This window comes from Dipteris shenzhenensis, chromosome 3 (assembly GCF_047967505.1).
Source record: "Dipteris shenzhenensis isolate YYH24624 ecotype China chromosome 3, Dip_SZ_1.0, whole genome shotgun sequence".
Classification (NCBI taxonomy): domain Eukaryota; kingdom Viridiplantae; phylum Streptophyta; class Polypodiopsida; order Gleicheniales; family Dipteridaceae; genus Dipteris; species Dipteris shenzhenensis.
Genome location: NC_141598.1, coordinates 35,553,216 through 35,569,408, shown reverse-complemented (window position 1 = coordinate 35,569,408; position 16,193 = coordinate 35,553,216). Strand labels below are relative to the sequence as shown.

Genomic DNA, 16,193 nt, shown 5'->3' with positions numbered 1-16,193 from the left:
ATACATAGGTGGTACATGCGGAAGATTCCAAGAATTAGGTGAATGGACAAATGCAAGGTTCGAAGGACCTGATCTACTAGGCATTTGCATTATGACTTGAAGTTGACTGGGCCTAGTGGGCAGAATTGAATGTCCCCCAGCAATTGGCATGTTCACCCCTGGCAATGGCCTATATATAGCGGTATTTGGGTATATAATGCTTCCAAGCTTCTTACCCAAGTTGGATAAGATGGGGCTTGAGGTATTGGGGACCTAGTTAGCAGGTGTTTTGATTTTTGATTTATCCTTCTTGGCTAGGAACTTGGTAGTCCTGTGGAAGTCTAGGGACGATATCACCCCTATATGGCTGACCTCCTTCAACGAATCGATTTTGTGGTGGCTGATTCCCTGTAGGTATGGTGTGACTTGGTTCCCTAAGAATTTCTTTCAACATATTTGGTTGGGTTGATAGTTGAGGCTCTTTTGGCACCCTAGTCTTCCTAGCAAATGGATTTACCATGTCTATTAGTTCAATCATCCCAAGGCTTCCCATCATATTGGAAAAGGAATCTCACAATCGAGCTGTTGTAGATGGGGTAGGGGACTGAGTTTCAATAGAGCTAGATTTTAGTGCCATTGAGACTCTAGCAGAGGGTTCTCCCATGTTTCCGTCAAAGCTCATGGATTCTTCCCAACTAGACACGTCACCTTGTGGTGGTCCATGCATGGAGTACGAGCTAAGGATTGAAACTCCTAATTGGGTGGATGTGAAGTTGGGTACGTAGCTAGACAAGATGTGGTTTGAGGCACTATCTTTAATCTCAAGTTCATCTTCTAGCACTGTGGATGATAATTGGGAGGGGAAGAGGAAGAAAAGAGAGGGAGGGATGCAAGCATGGAAATCACAAAAGGCATAACATGGAGGCAAGATCAAACACCATGAAAGAGCAAGAGAGCTTGAGCTCATATTCCAAAGATGTGTACAACAATTGAAGACCAAAGTCAAAGGTCCTTTCTTAATACAATCCACCTTTTGAAGGGAGGGCCAACCCTATGTTCTCTGTATCACTCTCTTAACGCATCTTTTACAATCCTCTTGGTCCCAATTGGCTCCAAGACACAATATGACTACCGACTCTAACTCAAATGTGGCATTGCTAACCAATGTGAGTAACATCTACTAAGATACCCATATGGGTAGAACTTCCCAAACTCCCATTGTCACTATGCAACCAAGCTGCTAATGTTTGTAGTAGATTGGGGGAGGTGCTTGATTAACCCCACACCCCCAAGTCTGCATTCAAATAGATTTGGTAGAGGAGTTTCTTGACACCATTGTGATCCTCAAGAGAAGTGGATAGGTTTATAGAGAGTAGCTTTCAAAAATCTTCTCAACGCACAGGTCCTCAGAAGCCGCAAGTCGTCTTCTGACACTCGGATTAATCTTTTGTAGTAATATACTCTCAAGCAAGTACAGTAGCTCATTGCTCATCAACATGAAGTATTGCTCTCGGTGACTATGCACTCGTACCTATAGACTACTACTACTTACTCCACCCACTTCTTCACTTGTTCTTGTAGTAGCAGATCCCCATCAAGATTACCAAATGTTGATGACCTTTTCCTCTCACCCCTCAGTTGACCCGTGACAACCTGATGCTAAGTGTGTTCACAATGCTCGATGCTTGTTGCTGATGTGCTTGGTTCATAAAGATGCCCTCTCTTGCACTCCGTGGGTTAGCTTTGCACATAGCAACGTATCGGTACTTGGTTGTGCAATCGTGGATAGAAATGTTTAAAGACATGTAAATGAGCAATGAATAGACAAAGCAAGCATTGGATAAATAACAATCCCTTGTATTACTATGAAGAAAAAGGACACAACAATCCATTACAAACAGTTGTAGATACAAAGAAAGTGCGCATGTGATAAGGTGTTTGTGTACTGTTATGGATAAAATTGTCTAAGGAAAAAAGCATTAATATGTGTGTGTGTTTGTATGTGTGGCAATAGTATAATAAAATATGGTGTGCATAGGGCCCAGGGTTGAGGTGGCAGGGCATGACCATGTGCCACCCTTCCACGTAAGAGGACCCATAAGGTGTGTTGTACATAATCCATGGTAGTAATATTATAAAATGTAAGGTGGCATGGCTCCTCCATGTGCCACCCCTCCACCTAGGCTGTATTTAGTGAGATATGGCTCAAAGTCCATGGGAGAAGTAATATAAAATAGGTGGAGATGGATATCACATTGGGTTATTCCCTCCATATAGGATAGGCCCATGTGGGGGAGGTATAGATAGTCCAAGAATGCAAGTTAAATAATGAGAAAAGTAGGATGAGGTGGCAAGATTCCTTGTGCCAACCCTCCACTTGTCCTCCTAGAGGTTTGAACATATTATAAAATTGGGAGAGACCAAGGGAGTATCATAGACTTGAGATATGGGGCTTGATTTATGTGGAAAAATGAGACAAAGGTTTGTCGCACACAATTGAGAGTGCATAACCGCCTAGCCCACATGGGAGACTTTTCCACACACACCATACATGTGGGAGGATGCATTTATTGGGAGAGAGCCCCTCTCTTGGCTATAAAAGGAGGGGGCTATTCCTTGATGAGACACGTTGATTCTTGTAAAGCCACCTAGCTAGTACTTTGATTTCTCCCTTCCCTTCCTTTTAAAATAAAGCATGGTCCTCTTCCCTTGATGTCTCCATCTTTACATTCCTCCTCCTATCATGTACATGCTTCTCTTCCCCTTCTCCCTTTCCCCTTGTGTCATAGTCTCCCTCTTCATTCCCTCCCCTTCTAATTCCCTTTCCCCTCCCATGATAACGTTGTGCCCTCACGTTCTTCTTTCCTCTATGGCCCTCGAGCGTCGCCATGCTTAGCCTCTAGCCTCTGGTCCTGATTTCTTTTCTAGCTAATAGTAGCAAATCCTCACACACACTCACCTCGTCTCAAAGCACAAGTCTATCTCTACCTTGAGCAATACTGACTTGATAATAAGTCTAGGACACTACTGATCTCATTCTACATAATGTTTTATACTTAAATAAAACTAAGAAAAATCTAGACTTGAGCTCGTGTTAACCTCCTTCCAATGTCTTTCCGAGAACATATGTGAACCATCCTCATCAACTAGCCCACCTGTATAGTTTGGTCATGCTCGTTTGTGTCGCCGACGCTTGGTCGGCGATGCCTTGGTGCTGTGTTACTCGACTACTCGGCTTGGGAAGTGAAACTGACTAAGGGTTGGAAAATATTGAGCGTGTAAACAGATATCTATGTCAAAATTGATTTATTTTAATATGGAAGGTTAAATCTGTTAGAGTCAAATTGCCTAAACATTGAAAGAACCATATTGTTATGAGGGACCATTCCTACCTCTCCCATTGAGAAAGATCGGCTAGAGACGATTGATTTTTCCTACTCAAATCAACTAGCATAAAGGATATTTGCAATAAGAAAGGTTGTTATTGAACATTTCATACGACTAGCGAAAAGTGAGAGAAGAAGATCTATTTTGTGCATATCTTATCTAGTTCTATAAAAAGGTTGGACAAATTACCTCTAATAATTTGTTTGTTGTTAGTTAAAGACAAATGTTTAACAATAGCAGAATTGTACGAGACCATTTAAACTTTTGAAATATTTCCATGGAATTTTCTACATCCCATGTTCTATTCATTATTATGTGAATATTGTTATGTTCAGTATTATGTGAGTTTTATTTGTTAGAGGACCATAGACACCATGCAACCACATTACAAATCCCATACTGGTTGCTTATTATTTGGTGGCGCCATTTGCACTAAGATCCATGTCTAGCACTTTGATGTCATCATAAGTGGATCTAGATTGCAAGGTGCTCCACATATACATGCACTGTTTGAAGTGCAACTTCATTCAACATTTGTATGTACCTTCCATAGAGCATAGAGATACATCCAATAACTAAAGACTCTAGTGGGGGAGGTGAACTGCATTCAAAATCCATTAGCTGTCCAATTAATTCTCTGAGAACTCTCTCTAAAAATGCCATGTGTGAATTTGTGAGTGGCCAAATTTCGTCAAATGTTCTTTTCTTATCTATGATGCGAGTTAACAATTTCATTAAGCGTTAAAAAAATAGCACCATAAACTAAAGGCAAGCAAGGACTCCTAAACCATGCACTACTAAGTCTTCCAAGTACATAAAGGCCAAAATAATAATAGCAACTGCTTTTTTAGCTGTAGGAAACGGGGGCATACTCTACAAGGAAACCAACACTAAACCATGCGAAAATTCAGAGGGGCGCTAAAAAGGTGGCACAAACGCCAAATTATCTACTAGATATTTAAGTGATGACCTAAATAAACCAAGTGTCTTATTGTTAGCTCACTTTTTCTGTTTGCATACTACTGGTGTCGAGCCATCATAGTGGAGTGGTAGGAAAACAAGAATTCAAACAAGAGGCTAACGTCTTCAGAAGCACAAGTTAAATCAACTGCCTTCTTGCAATTTAAAGTATCCTAAAACTGAGATCCCCACAGATTTACAACTGCTCTCATCATCCACAGCTGTGCAAAGTATATTTTCTTGAAAATATCAATGTAGATTCAAAGTCGTACAATTTGTTATCCTGCATAGAGCCTGAATCCAGTTGTAATCGCAGTAAAAAGACTACCTGAACTCAATTAACATTGCACTGCTACACAAGAGGGGTTCCTTTTCTGTACTTCATTATCATATTGTGGCCTCCAAGATATTTCTTTCCATTCCCACAGGATTTCACACAGCCGACAAGAAAATTTCCTGCTCATCCTGCTTTTATCCAGAATACTTTCTGACATAAAGTACCTGTGCATTTGTTACTGTATCCACAATTCGTGACAAGGCATCCATGCCTTCGCAATTCATAATCCATGGTAACCAACAATTCACCGCCCTAAAAACATTTCAGAGATCTTATGCCTCCACATCTCCAAACCACCCTGACCCTTTTCAGTGTGCAAACATTAGTCCATGCCATATCTGGATTTGGGATTAATCTTGTAAAAAATCATCCACCTTAAAATTTTGAAATTGTTTTCCCGTATAAAAGTATGTAAACAACTTCTTGGGGTGGAGAGCACTTTTTTGCAGTTAATACTTTCAAATTGGCAATGATCAATGTGATTGCCCTGGAGAAACGGAAGTGCCTTACAAGGCATGACAAAAAACAGAAACCAATGGACCACCAATCAAAATATGACAGGGCCTTATGCAATTTCCTCAATGATGGTAAAGTGATAAAATTTAACAAGTACACCATGGAGGGGTCAGAGGTGTTCTAAAAGCTAACATCTTCCAGTACAGTCATCTGTAATAGCTGAAGACTGTCAAAACAAGATATTTAATCAGATGCTTGCAGGTGATTCTTTAAAATTCCAAAATCTAGCTGCTTTACAAAGCACCCAAAAACTAGAGAGTATCAAATTGCAACCCAGACAGTCACGTGTATTACCTAGCAGACATCACAGCCATGCCAATGAACATTGCTGCGACAGCTTTACGGTGGCCAGCATACTCAAATGCTAAAGGAAGCATTTCGTGAAGGGTTAGGAAAGCCATCACTCCCCCAACTGCCATTACCAGTAGAATCCATTAGAAATATACAGCATAGATTAGCAAAAAAACAGAGAGAGATGATAGTTGCCAAAAACTTAGCTTCTTCACCTGCACCGAGCAGCCCTTCCAAGGTTTCTGTTGACAGGCTACTAGGAAAAAGATAGGCTAAGGAAAAACCAAGTAACGACATCAAAATTTCCAATCAAGCCACATTTAGCAGTTCATCAAATGCACCAAATTGTTAACAAACAACCCTAGATGCCAATTCATTTCAAAAGAAAGGCTCGTGCATACATAAAATGTCGCTATCAGCTCTTATGAGATGACAGCCACCTATGATAATAAATGATCATCTTACCCACAAGGATAACGCCAAGAGGTTCCGCAAGTCCAGACAAAGCAGCATATTTGAAAGCCTGCCATTTACTGCCCACAATATTTGTGAAATAAGCAGAATGTGAGCATATTCTTTTAGCAACTAGATACAAACGATACATCACCTTTGAACAGCTTTCAATCAAATAGGTATAACCTACCTCTCAGTTGCATAATAGACAGGCAATGCTACTGCAATCCCCTGTACAGAAAAAGCCTCTATAAGCCAATTACCCATCGTATGTGAGTTTTCAAGATATAGAAGGGCTTTCTTTTTTAGTGCTGATGAAAAGTGCTTATTGTATGGTGTGAACAGAAGATGCTAAAATTCATAGCCACAAAAGGCGAGTGACTCAATCATCAATAGTTACAATGAGTAGCCGATGTGTTCAGTGTATCACTGACTCTGAAGCCCTCCAATTCAAGCTCAACACATTCCCTGAAGCAACTGCCCCTGTAGTCCTCAGCTTGCTAGAAGCAAGGATGGATGCACTCATTCTACAGGGTGCAATTTCCTTCCCTTGATTTTGCTTCTAAATTGTGTGTAGTCGATACTGGTTCTGGGTTTGCCCTCTTTGACCTGGATATGGTCCATGCATTGTATAGGCCAAGTAATTCATCAGATAGATATGAATCCCTTTGGCCTGCCAAACTGCTACTAGACACCTGGCCTGCCCTGGTCAAGGGATGAAGCTTGAGAGGAATAAACAAATAAAGTTCGGGTTTACTCCCATACGAAGTAACATGATCCACGGAATTTAAGTTAAGATCTGTGCAACTATGCCCAATTGCTAAGCATCAAACCATAAATGCATTTCTTTCTTTCTTTCTTTCTTTTAAAACGTTGCATACATCAAGGGCAGCCATAGGTAAGGTGCTAATTACATGAGACTGACCATTTCTATGTTCATGAGATTAAACACATACTAACCTGGTGTGTTCCTGTTATTTCTCCAGCCGCAAAGCTCCAAGGCTCAGCGATCTGGACTTTAATGTGCTTTGCTCTTCCATGAAACACAAGATAGTTTGCCGAATATATATACAGCCTTTGTTGTCACAAACACACCTGTGCTCTCTCTCTATGGCATCCCGATTCCTCTCATTAGGGCCTTATTATATGGACTAGTTTAGGATGGGAATAGGATGGATTTGTAATTCCCACTATAAAACCATTCTAAACCAGCTGGTTTAACATAAGATAGAGTGGAATAAGCCATAGATCTTCCCATTCTGAACCAGGGATCCTGGACCCCAAGTACAGTGTGGTTTTATGGAATATAGGAGTAGCAGTAGCTATTTCCATCCTATTCCATCATACAAAGCACATGTCCTTTCGGTTTAAAATGGGTTAGGATGGGAAGAAATTGTCACTAGAAATCGGATGGATCCATTCCCATCCGATATCTCCTCAATGTGCTAACCTTAGAAGCTACATCTACATGGCTTCGCACACTGCCATGCTGGCTGCCTTATACTTTGTTTGAGTAGATGATAATGCAAATCTGTTGCTTTTAATTGCTTCATGTTATACATTTAACCTAGGAGAAAGCATGTACATTATGCTTGGGTTGATCTTTCATTTAACCTCCAAGAGAGCATGTACCTATGGTTGGTTGATCTTTCATCCATTAAGCCTGCCCAATCAGCATTACTAAAGCCAAGAAGATCTCTGTTTACATCTGGTGTAAACCATATCCATGTGCCATGGTACCATTAAGAGCCTCCACATTTTATCGGCTCCAGTGTAACTCGGCTACCGCATAAATTGATTCACCTTTTGGACTGCATATAAAATGCCAGGCCTAGTAATTGTAAAATAGGTAAGGCTGCTTACAAGCTCCTAGTATCGTGTGGGATCTACTGAAGCTGACCTGTCATAATCTGCCAGTTTATCACTGCCATCCACAGGAGTTTCAGAAGATTATGATTCTCCATGTTGAACATGTCTGAAATATACAGGGAGAAGATGAATCTTTCATGAAGCTGCCATAGTTCAAAGCTCAAACAATAATGCATTAACCTAAGATGTATTATCTCAAAATATTTGGACAGGTGCACCTAATGCATCACTATTCCCAAGGACAACTATGACATCCACATAAAGTACAACAACCAACAACTTTACTTCAGGCAGGTGTGAACCTGCAAAAATATTTCTCAAACCTTTCGAGGAACGTGTTGATCAATCCCTTCATTTTTCTTCTTCTTCATCTAGCCAACCCAACACAAGCCAGTTCCCTCCCTCCACATCAAACACCCTTTCACTCCCATCCTCTTCACACGAGTTATGCTTCAAGCACCTAGCCATCCACCTTCCCTCTTCTCCAACAATCCTCTCCCTCAAGTTTTCATTATCTTCCACAACCATCCCCCAAGCATCAACAGACTTTTAAGTCTTTTTGCTATTTTGACGGTGACCATCTCCCTGTTCTCCTTTTGGATTATTTCTGTCAAGTTTTTAATTCCATTCCCTTCCAAAAAAAAAAACTGGTCAATACACCCCCTTTTTCCGTCAACCCTTTGGACCCCCTCCCTTTCTCCCTCTCAATTTTTTTCTCCCCTCCCCTTTCCCTCTTCCTCCATCTCTCTCAAATTTTTATTTTTTACCCCACCATTTCCCTCTCTTCCTCCCCTCCTTTGTGGATTTTTCCCCTCCCATTTTTTCCCACCCCTTCTCCCTTCTCTGTTTTTTAAATAAACCCCACCCCCCCTCTCCCTCTCTTTTTTATACCCCCTTTTCCCTCTTTCCTTCCATGCCCTCTATTCTTTTTAAAAATTTCTCCCCTTCTCTCTGTTTCACCCCTTCCTCTCTATTGCCTCCCCCCCCCCCTTCCCGAGAGAGAGACAGAGAGAGAGAGAGAGAGAGAGAGAGAGAAAGAGAGAGAGAGAGAGACGATTCTCTTATTGAGACGATTCTATTATGTTACTAGATATTGACCTAGAGGATGCAGGCTTGTTGCGAGTCTCAGCAGATAGGTGGATCCCGGTCACAGCTTATGGTCAGGCATTGCTTGATTTCGGCGGGATGCACGATTTCATTATTTATAATGGTCTTGACAGATGGCCATCCTCGGGTGGTTTTACATGCTTCCCTCATGGAGGGGGCTCCAGCGTTGTTGATTATATCATGGGATCCCCTGCCTTTGCCTCCCACATCACCGACTTTTCCATCACGCCACTACCCCTTGGAGCTGACCATACCTATCTCTTCTTTAGTGTTTCTACACCTCGCCTCACTATACCCTTCACTCCTCCGATCACTCATAGCACTTTTCAGGACATACATTTCGATCGTAGTCTTTCACCTAGGTACTCAACACGCCTTTATACTCTCGTCACAAAATATTGACTTTATCCCCCTACTAGAGGATCGTGCTGCCCTGATCACCCATTCACTGCATGAGGCTGCACTTCACGCCTTCCCTCACACTACTCACTCTACCCGTCCTCTTGCCCCTTTCTTGTATTTATCTATGGCTGAAGCAATGAGCATATTTTTTAGATCAAAGATGGACATTATTGGGCTGAGACTTCCCGTGAGACTGGATGAGGAGCTCTTGGATATTGAGCTGGCCGACCACACTGCTGCTTTTTTGGATGCCACTACACAAAACCTCACATCCTTCAAGGCAACCTTGAATTTGTTTTGTAATGTAACTGGTGCACATATCCAATGGCTTTTGGACAAGGAGGCCTCCAACTTGGGGGGCTGATTTTGGTTTTACTTGGATCTCGAGGGTTGTTTCTGTCAGATACTTGGGCTGCCTCGTCGGTGTGGGCATATCTCCTTCATAGAATTTGACCCTATGTTGGAGAGCATCAAGAGGAAGCTTCTTTTTTGTGAGCACATCCAAACTCGACCTTGCTTTTAGGGGGAATGGAAATGGGAAAACGAGGAACAGGAACAAAAACAGAACGTTTCGGGTTTCTAGAAGGGCTGAAACGGGGAAATGCCACGTCATCAAGGGGGTTTAATGAAAAGTATTTTGAGTTGAGCACACTTAGATTTAGAATGCTACAGCCTATAGCATACCTGTAACTTAAAACATGGTGCATAATACATACCACAATCTACAAAATTACAACTTTGAAGATAGATTATAATATAGAACTTAGACCTGTCACCTTAGAGCAGTGAGGAATAACTGACAAATCTGAAATCAATGAGAAAGGCTAAATAGTAAAGATTGACAAGTTACAAAATGCCAATATTAAATATATGGCTCAAAGTTTCAAACTTCATATATGTAGAAACTTGAAAGTACAAAATTCAAAAAGCCTAGGCTATAAGCCTTCACGTCATCCGCTACATCAATGATGATATGATAAAGATTTAGAATCTAGAATCTAGATAGCTGTAGTGGGACCCAGGAGAGTGGGAGTGGATAGATCATGGGCATCGAGAGAGGGGGATTCCCTTCTTTCATTTCACGGTTGGTAATGCCGGGAGATTTCAGTTGAACAGTAGGGGTTGGATTCCCTCCAGAGCGCCCCATTGGAACAGCGTCTTCATCGCCATAGATTTACGTAGGAATTTCTAGAGGAGGCTCTGGAAATCCCTCAGAAATAGAAAGATCACTCTTTTCTTTTGGCTTTCTATTCATGGAGGGATTGCAGTGAACCTGTGGAGATCACGATTTGGGGCTGATCCCACTTGCCCTCGCTGTCATTTTGCAGAGGAGTTACTGCAACAATGCCTTTGGGAGTCAGTGCAACATTGCCTTAGGGACTCCAGTCAGGCGAGGACTGTTTGGAAAGGGGTTGCTCGGATACTCAGCATTTTTCATACTTTCCCTTTCTTCATGGCTTGGGGCTCGGTCGCAGGGTTATCCCTTACTGGGCCCCAGGTGTTTTATGAGGGTAAGCCTTCTTCTTGGGCACTCTCAGTCCACCGGTGATAGGGCCCTGCTCTCTTCAGGATGTACCACTTACTCCCTTCAGAGCTTCTCATGCTTCAGTGGACACCTCTTGGGAGATTTTGGCTAGCATTTCCTCTTGGCACATTTGGAGAGCCAGATGTACAGAGGCCTTGGATGGCACCCAGATACACCCATCACAGGTGTTCACATGTATTTGGACTGACACGGTTCACACTTTGATAGCCATATGGGCTAGCATGCAGGGCCCTTCAGGGGCAGCCTCTTCTAGAAGGACTGTATTTCTTCGAGTTTGGAGGGGTCTCCCTTTTTCTCGGAGGTTTCTACTGAATTGAGATGGCACTATCAGCCCCAATCCTTTCTTTTTGGCTCTTGAGCTTTTCATGCATTGCATGGTGTATCTCGTATGGAGCTTGCTCTAACGGTTTTCTTTAATACTTAATAGAAGTCTCTTTTTGCAAAAAAAAAAGAATCTAGATAGCTCAAACCCCTCCCCCTCCTCATCATCAGCCTCAGTAAGGGTGCATCGGGCTTATGAAAACCAATAACTTGTCATGCATGTACTCCTATCTCATCTTGTTAAGCAAACCCAAGTTTGCATTAACAAAGACAAGATCGTTTGCCCTTTGTGCTTTGAGACGGTTCCTCTTCTTTGTATGGATATGGGCAAAGCTACTCCATATGCGCTCACAAGAGGAGCTACAATCCTGGCTAAAAATCTGAATGGCAAGTAATTGCAGCTCAGGGGAATCACCTCCATACTCCTGCCACCATGTAATAGACCCAACTCGATACCTGAAATTGCAAAGCTCATAAAATTCACATGTATGGCAAAGCTCATAAAATCTGAAAATTATGAGTCACAACTCACTAGTGGCTAAATAGTATAATCTGAAATTTGAAACTAGTTAAGATTACATGTCATGCTGTGCATCTGGCCATCCAAATATGCCCTCCTTATTGCAGTAACTGGCGAGTTGGTCCTTCAAGTTCTGCCGAGCATCCAAAGTTGGTATTATCTTTTCAAGAGTCAAGTTCCAACCATGGACCACCACTTTTATCACTTTGTTGTGCAGTTCCCTTGTGTTGAAACTTTGGGTCCAACACAAACACAGCCGCATGAATGGGAGAGTAGAATTGGTTCCACAACTCACGGCCAAGTTCTCCAACTCTCTCAACCTGTGGGGAAATTTTCTCTAACACTCTGATGTTTTCTATCATGCAATCCATCCCCTCATATACTTTGCCAATATAAGGCTAATCTCCATCAATCTTTTTCAGCAACAACACAATCGGCTTACACAAAGCATAGATGTGTGATGCATCAGCCCAAAAGTCATCGCTGCCAGCACACAAGTCATAGACCAACATCCCAAGGGCCTGCCTTGAAGTGGACCATGCATCCCACTTTGGGCTTGCCACAACCTACTTAGGTGCAGGTCTCATTTCAATGGGTCTTCGAAGCATCAAATTATTGTATGCAAACCTTGTCTCCGAATACTTCAAGAGCTCCTTGCTTGCAAACTTGCGGTACAAGGAGAGAGAAAAATGATGGCACGTAATAAATGCAACTATCTCTCTTCCATTGTCAATAACAGTTTTTACCAAGGCAATTTGCCAATGTCTTTCAACAAATTATTTAAACAATGGGCAATACAAGAAAATATTGAAACTAACCCCATACAAGTTTAAAAAACGGGCCATGGTTGCATCTGCCTGTACCTTCCGTTATGGATGCCATGCTGTGTAAAGGGTGCTTTGCCTTCATGCAAGTGGGAGAGGTGAAGGAGGTACACTAGGAGTAGAACCTGTAGCTCCAAGAACATGTGCACTACCAAAAGAAGAAACTGTAGAAGAGGGAAGAGGAGTCCTTTTTGTAGTAGCCACATGAGATTCTGAAGTAGCTCCTCCACTAGTGGATGCAAGAAACTTTGGTCTCTTTGTGGGAGGAAATGCCTCAACCTCTCCTTCACCCTATCAGGGATCCCACCTCTTTTCAATCCACACCACCTGCACATGAACCTGCGAGCACCTCCTCTCTTGCTGTCGTAGGAGCCTAGTAGATCAACTTGACTCCACCAAAAATCTGCTTGAGTGAAGTCCGCCTCGGGATGAGCCTCAGGAATATGGCTTCTCGAAGCCATGGAAGCTTGAAAGAGGGATGAAACTAGAAAGAGGACTTAAGAGCTGAAAGAGGGGGCTGAAATTTGAACAAAGGGGGCTAAAAGAGGAGGGAATAGAGGGCTGACAAAGAGGGATGAAAGAGGGGGCTGAAGGAGGGTTGAAAGAGGGCTGAAAGAGAGGGCTGAAAGAGGGCTCTGAAGGAGTGGAGGATGAGCTATGAAGGAGGCCTGAAGGGGAGTGGATGATGGAGGGGGCTGAAGCAGCCTATAGGAGAGAAAGGACTCCCAGGGAGTGAATGGGGCTGAAGGAGGGCCAGAAAAGCTTCAAAACTCCAAGAGTGTGAGGCTGACGGGGTGGAGGGAGTGAAAGGTAGTAGTGGAGGCCAAAAATGAAAACAGAACAAGTGAAAACCCCCATCGGCGCAAATCACAAATTAGTGAGATCTTGTGTTACCTGAAACGGCGTGTTTCAAAGTCCTGGAAACACAATTTCAGGCTGGCTGAAACGTTTCAGCCAGCCGTTTCAGAAGGCTGAAACGTTTCAGCCCTAGAACAGCGTTTTTGGATTGGCCTTTCCCTAAAATGTTTCTGGATTAGCCCTAGAATAGCGTTTCAGAGCCCAGCTGAGCCCTAAAACGCGTTTCAACGTAACTATGTTTGGGAGACTTGCTCCTTCCCACGCGGAAAGGAGGCCTAAACATCATAGATATAGACTTACAGAATAGAGCCTTATTATGCAAGGTGGTGGTTAGAAAACTTTTGCCAGGACAGGAATCATGACAGGATTTTTTCATCCAATGCATATAGTCATGTTCTCCTTCCACATGTGCAGATTGGATGGATAATATCAAGTGAATCTTCGCCTGAATCCCATCTCAGGGTTCCGTCCTCACCTTTTATGGCTACCATCCTCAAAGCCTAGGCCAACTTCAGGAGTACTCGTTGAAGAGTCCTCCCTTCCTCTCAAGAATTTCTCCATGAGGTACAATCGAACCCAAAGCCGCCACGTAGGGAAATTAGAGCCATTGTACTTCTTCAAATCGGTTGATCCTTCATGCGAGGTCTCGATACCAAATAAAGGAGGATACTCAAAATCTACTACATACAATGATAGAGAAACTCAGATACTTAAAAGACCCCTCAATGGGATTCCCCAATGACTTGACAAGGTAAGGAGTTGAGTGGGTTTACTATGAGGCTAGAGACTTCTGCGAAAAAAGCACAAGACCCTATGACATAACCCACAACACTATGACTGTCCCCAAGAGGGCCACAAGTGTATCATTCTAACCACATCTGTGTGCACCATATAATCAGCTGTGGCCTGTGCATATGTCCAGTAACTTCTTGGGCAAGGAACAACGTTGCATGCAAAAGTAGAAAAGCGAGGTGAAAGCCAAGCAAGGGGCAACAAAATGGGCTATCATCTTAAGAAATAAACTTGCCCCTGATTATATAATTTGTTATTATTGAAGAAGTTCTGAAAACTGAAGAGCATAAAATATTAAATCAGCAAGATCATCACTAATTGTCATCTTCTCAAGATTGAATATTGAAGAAGGGCGTATTGATTAAGAGTGGCCAAGGGAAACCTAAGAAATGCAATATTCAAAGTGATACTTACTTCTGGAATATTGTGAAGTGCTATGGCCAATGCCAAGCTGATACCTACACGCAGACCCTGCACCGAAGTTGGGATTTTAGCTAACAAAGGCCTAAAAGGTGTACTAATTTTAAAAATTTTAAAGACTCGAGAGTTATTTTTTAAGATCCTGTGATAGTATAGCATACCTTCAATGAGCCAAGGAAAATTGCTACACCCTCTGGAAAATTATGTAGACTGATACCTGCATGAGTCAATACTTTAGGCATAACTTTGTGCATGTGTGCACACACGCGCGTGTGCATGCGTGTGTGTACGAGAGAGAGAGAGAGAGAGAGAGAGAGAGAGATGTATTACCATCTTCAAGAGGCCTCACGGGCCTACAAGACAGTATAATATTAGAGTGGCACATGCTCATATTTCCGCTATGGGCCAAGGCAAAGGGCTCAATAATGTAAGAAATCCTAGATTTACTATATTTAGAAATGTGCTAAGGAATAGACAGGAGACTGAAATAGTAGAGAACAAGGAATATTTGTATTGCTTGAGTGTCTGTAGTATCTGTAGTCATCCATACAATTGGGCCTCTCTTATATAGAGAGTGAAGAGTTACACATGAAAAGGTGTGTACTCCAAAGTGTATGTGCATGAAGAGGTGTGTACCCCTTGTGAAGGGTGTGACCCTTGATGAGAGGGTACATTACAATAGGAGTGTCTCTTCCATAGAATGTCTCTTGTGAAGGGTTGTGCCTCATAGGAAGTGTCCCGTCGAAAGGGCATACCCTTCCACAAGTGTCCATTCATCAAACCATCCATAAGTCTAAGATATAGAGAAAGGAATACGTCACAGATCGTGACATCCCCTCCCACTCAAAATACGACCCTGGTGGAGATAATGAGCTGATGTAGAAAATATCACGGTAAATTCTGAAAATACTGCTGTAAAATGTCAGGGTACTGCTGTAAGTCTTTATCAGATTGCCAAGTAGCGTCGGAGTCGTCCAGATCTCGCCAAAGAACAAGGAATTCCGTGATAAGTCGATGTTGAGTCTCTCGCTGTCGATGGTCCAGAATACGCTCAGGAATAAGGAGAACATAATCGTCTTCAATTTCTAGGACATAATCACCTGCAGGAGGAACTGCTTTATCGCCTGGAATGTATGTCTTTAGCCAAGAAATATGAAATGGCGGATGGATTTTAACCCATGATGGTGGTAATTCCAAGGTGTAACTTAAAGGTGAATTTTTCTTGACGATCCGAAAAGGTCCATAGTATCTTGGTCGCAACTTAGGAAACACAGACCGTCTTATAGCGATGTGGGGCTACAAATAATAGCACCATGTCACCAGTGTCAAATTCCAGGTGACGTCTATGTTTGTTGGTAGACCGTTGATACCGCTCTTGCGCTTTTCGCATATGATCCTTGACTTGGAGTAGAATATCTTGCATTTCTTGAACCAGTTGATCAGCTAGGGCCACTCGATGTTGAAGTACAAAATTCGTTGGTACAATCGGAGTGTGTCCATAAGCTGCTTGGAATGGAGTCATGCTGATGGCACTATGCAAAGAGTTATTATAAGCAAACTCAAGGAGTGGTAGATACTCTTCCCAAGCTGCTAGGCGTGACTGAATATAAT

At 42.4% G+C, this 16,193-nt stretch overlaps 1 protein-coding gene across 1 annotated transcript in view; it reads right to left on the bottom strand.

The window, feature by feature from the left end:
- Positions 1 to 4,462: 4,462 nt before the first annotated feature.
- The window catches only part of LOC147903712 (ZIP metal ion transporter family), a 42,524-nt gene continuing 30,793 nt past the window's right edge, over positions 4,463 to 16,193 (bottom strand). Inside the window, exons 6-12 of the mRNA XM_087372569.1 lie at positions 14,744 to 14,799; positions 14,577 to 14,633; positions 6,114 to 6,154; positions 5,936 to 6,003; positions 5,686 to 5,742; positions 5,474 to 5,591; positions 4,463 to 5,345 (exon numbers count right to left, since the gene is read on the bottom strand). Coding sequence (XP_087228695.1) covers positions 5,300 to 5,345; positions 5,474 to 5,591; positions 5,686 to 5,742; positions 5,936 to 6,003; positions 6,114 to 6,154; positions 14,577 to 14,633; positions 14,744 to 14,799 — 443 coding nt within the window. The 3' untranslated portion in view covers positions 4,463 to 5,299. The remainder of the gene's footprint in view (positions 5,346 to 5,473; positions 5,592 to 5,685; positions 5,743 to 5,935; positions 6,004 to 6,113; positions 6,155 to 14,576; positions 14,634 to 14,743; positions 14,800 to 16,193) is intronic.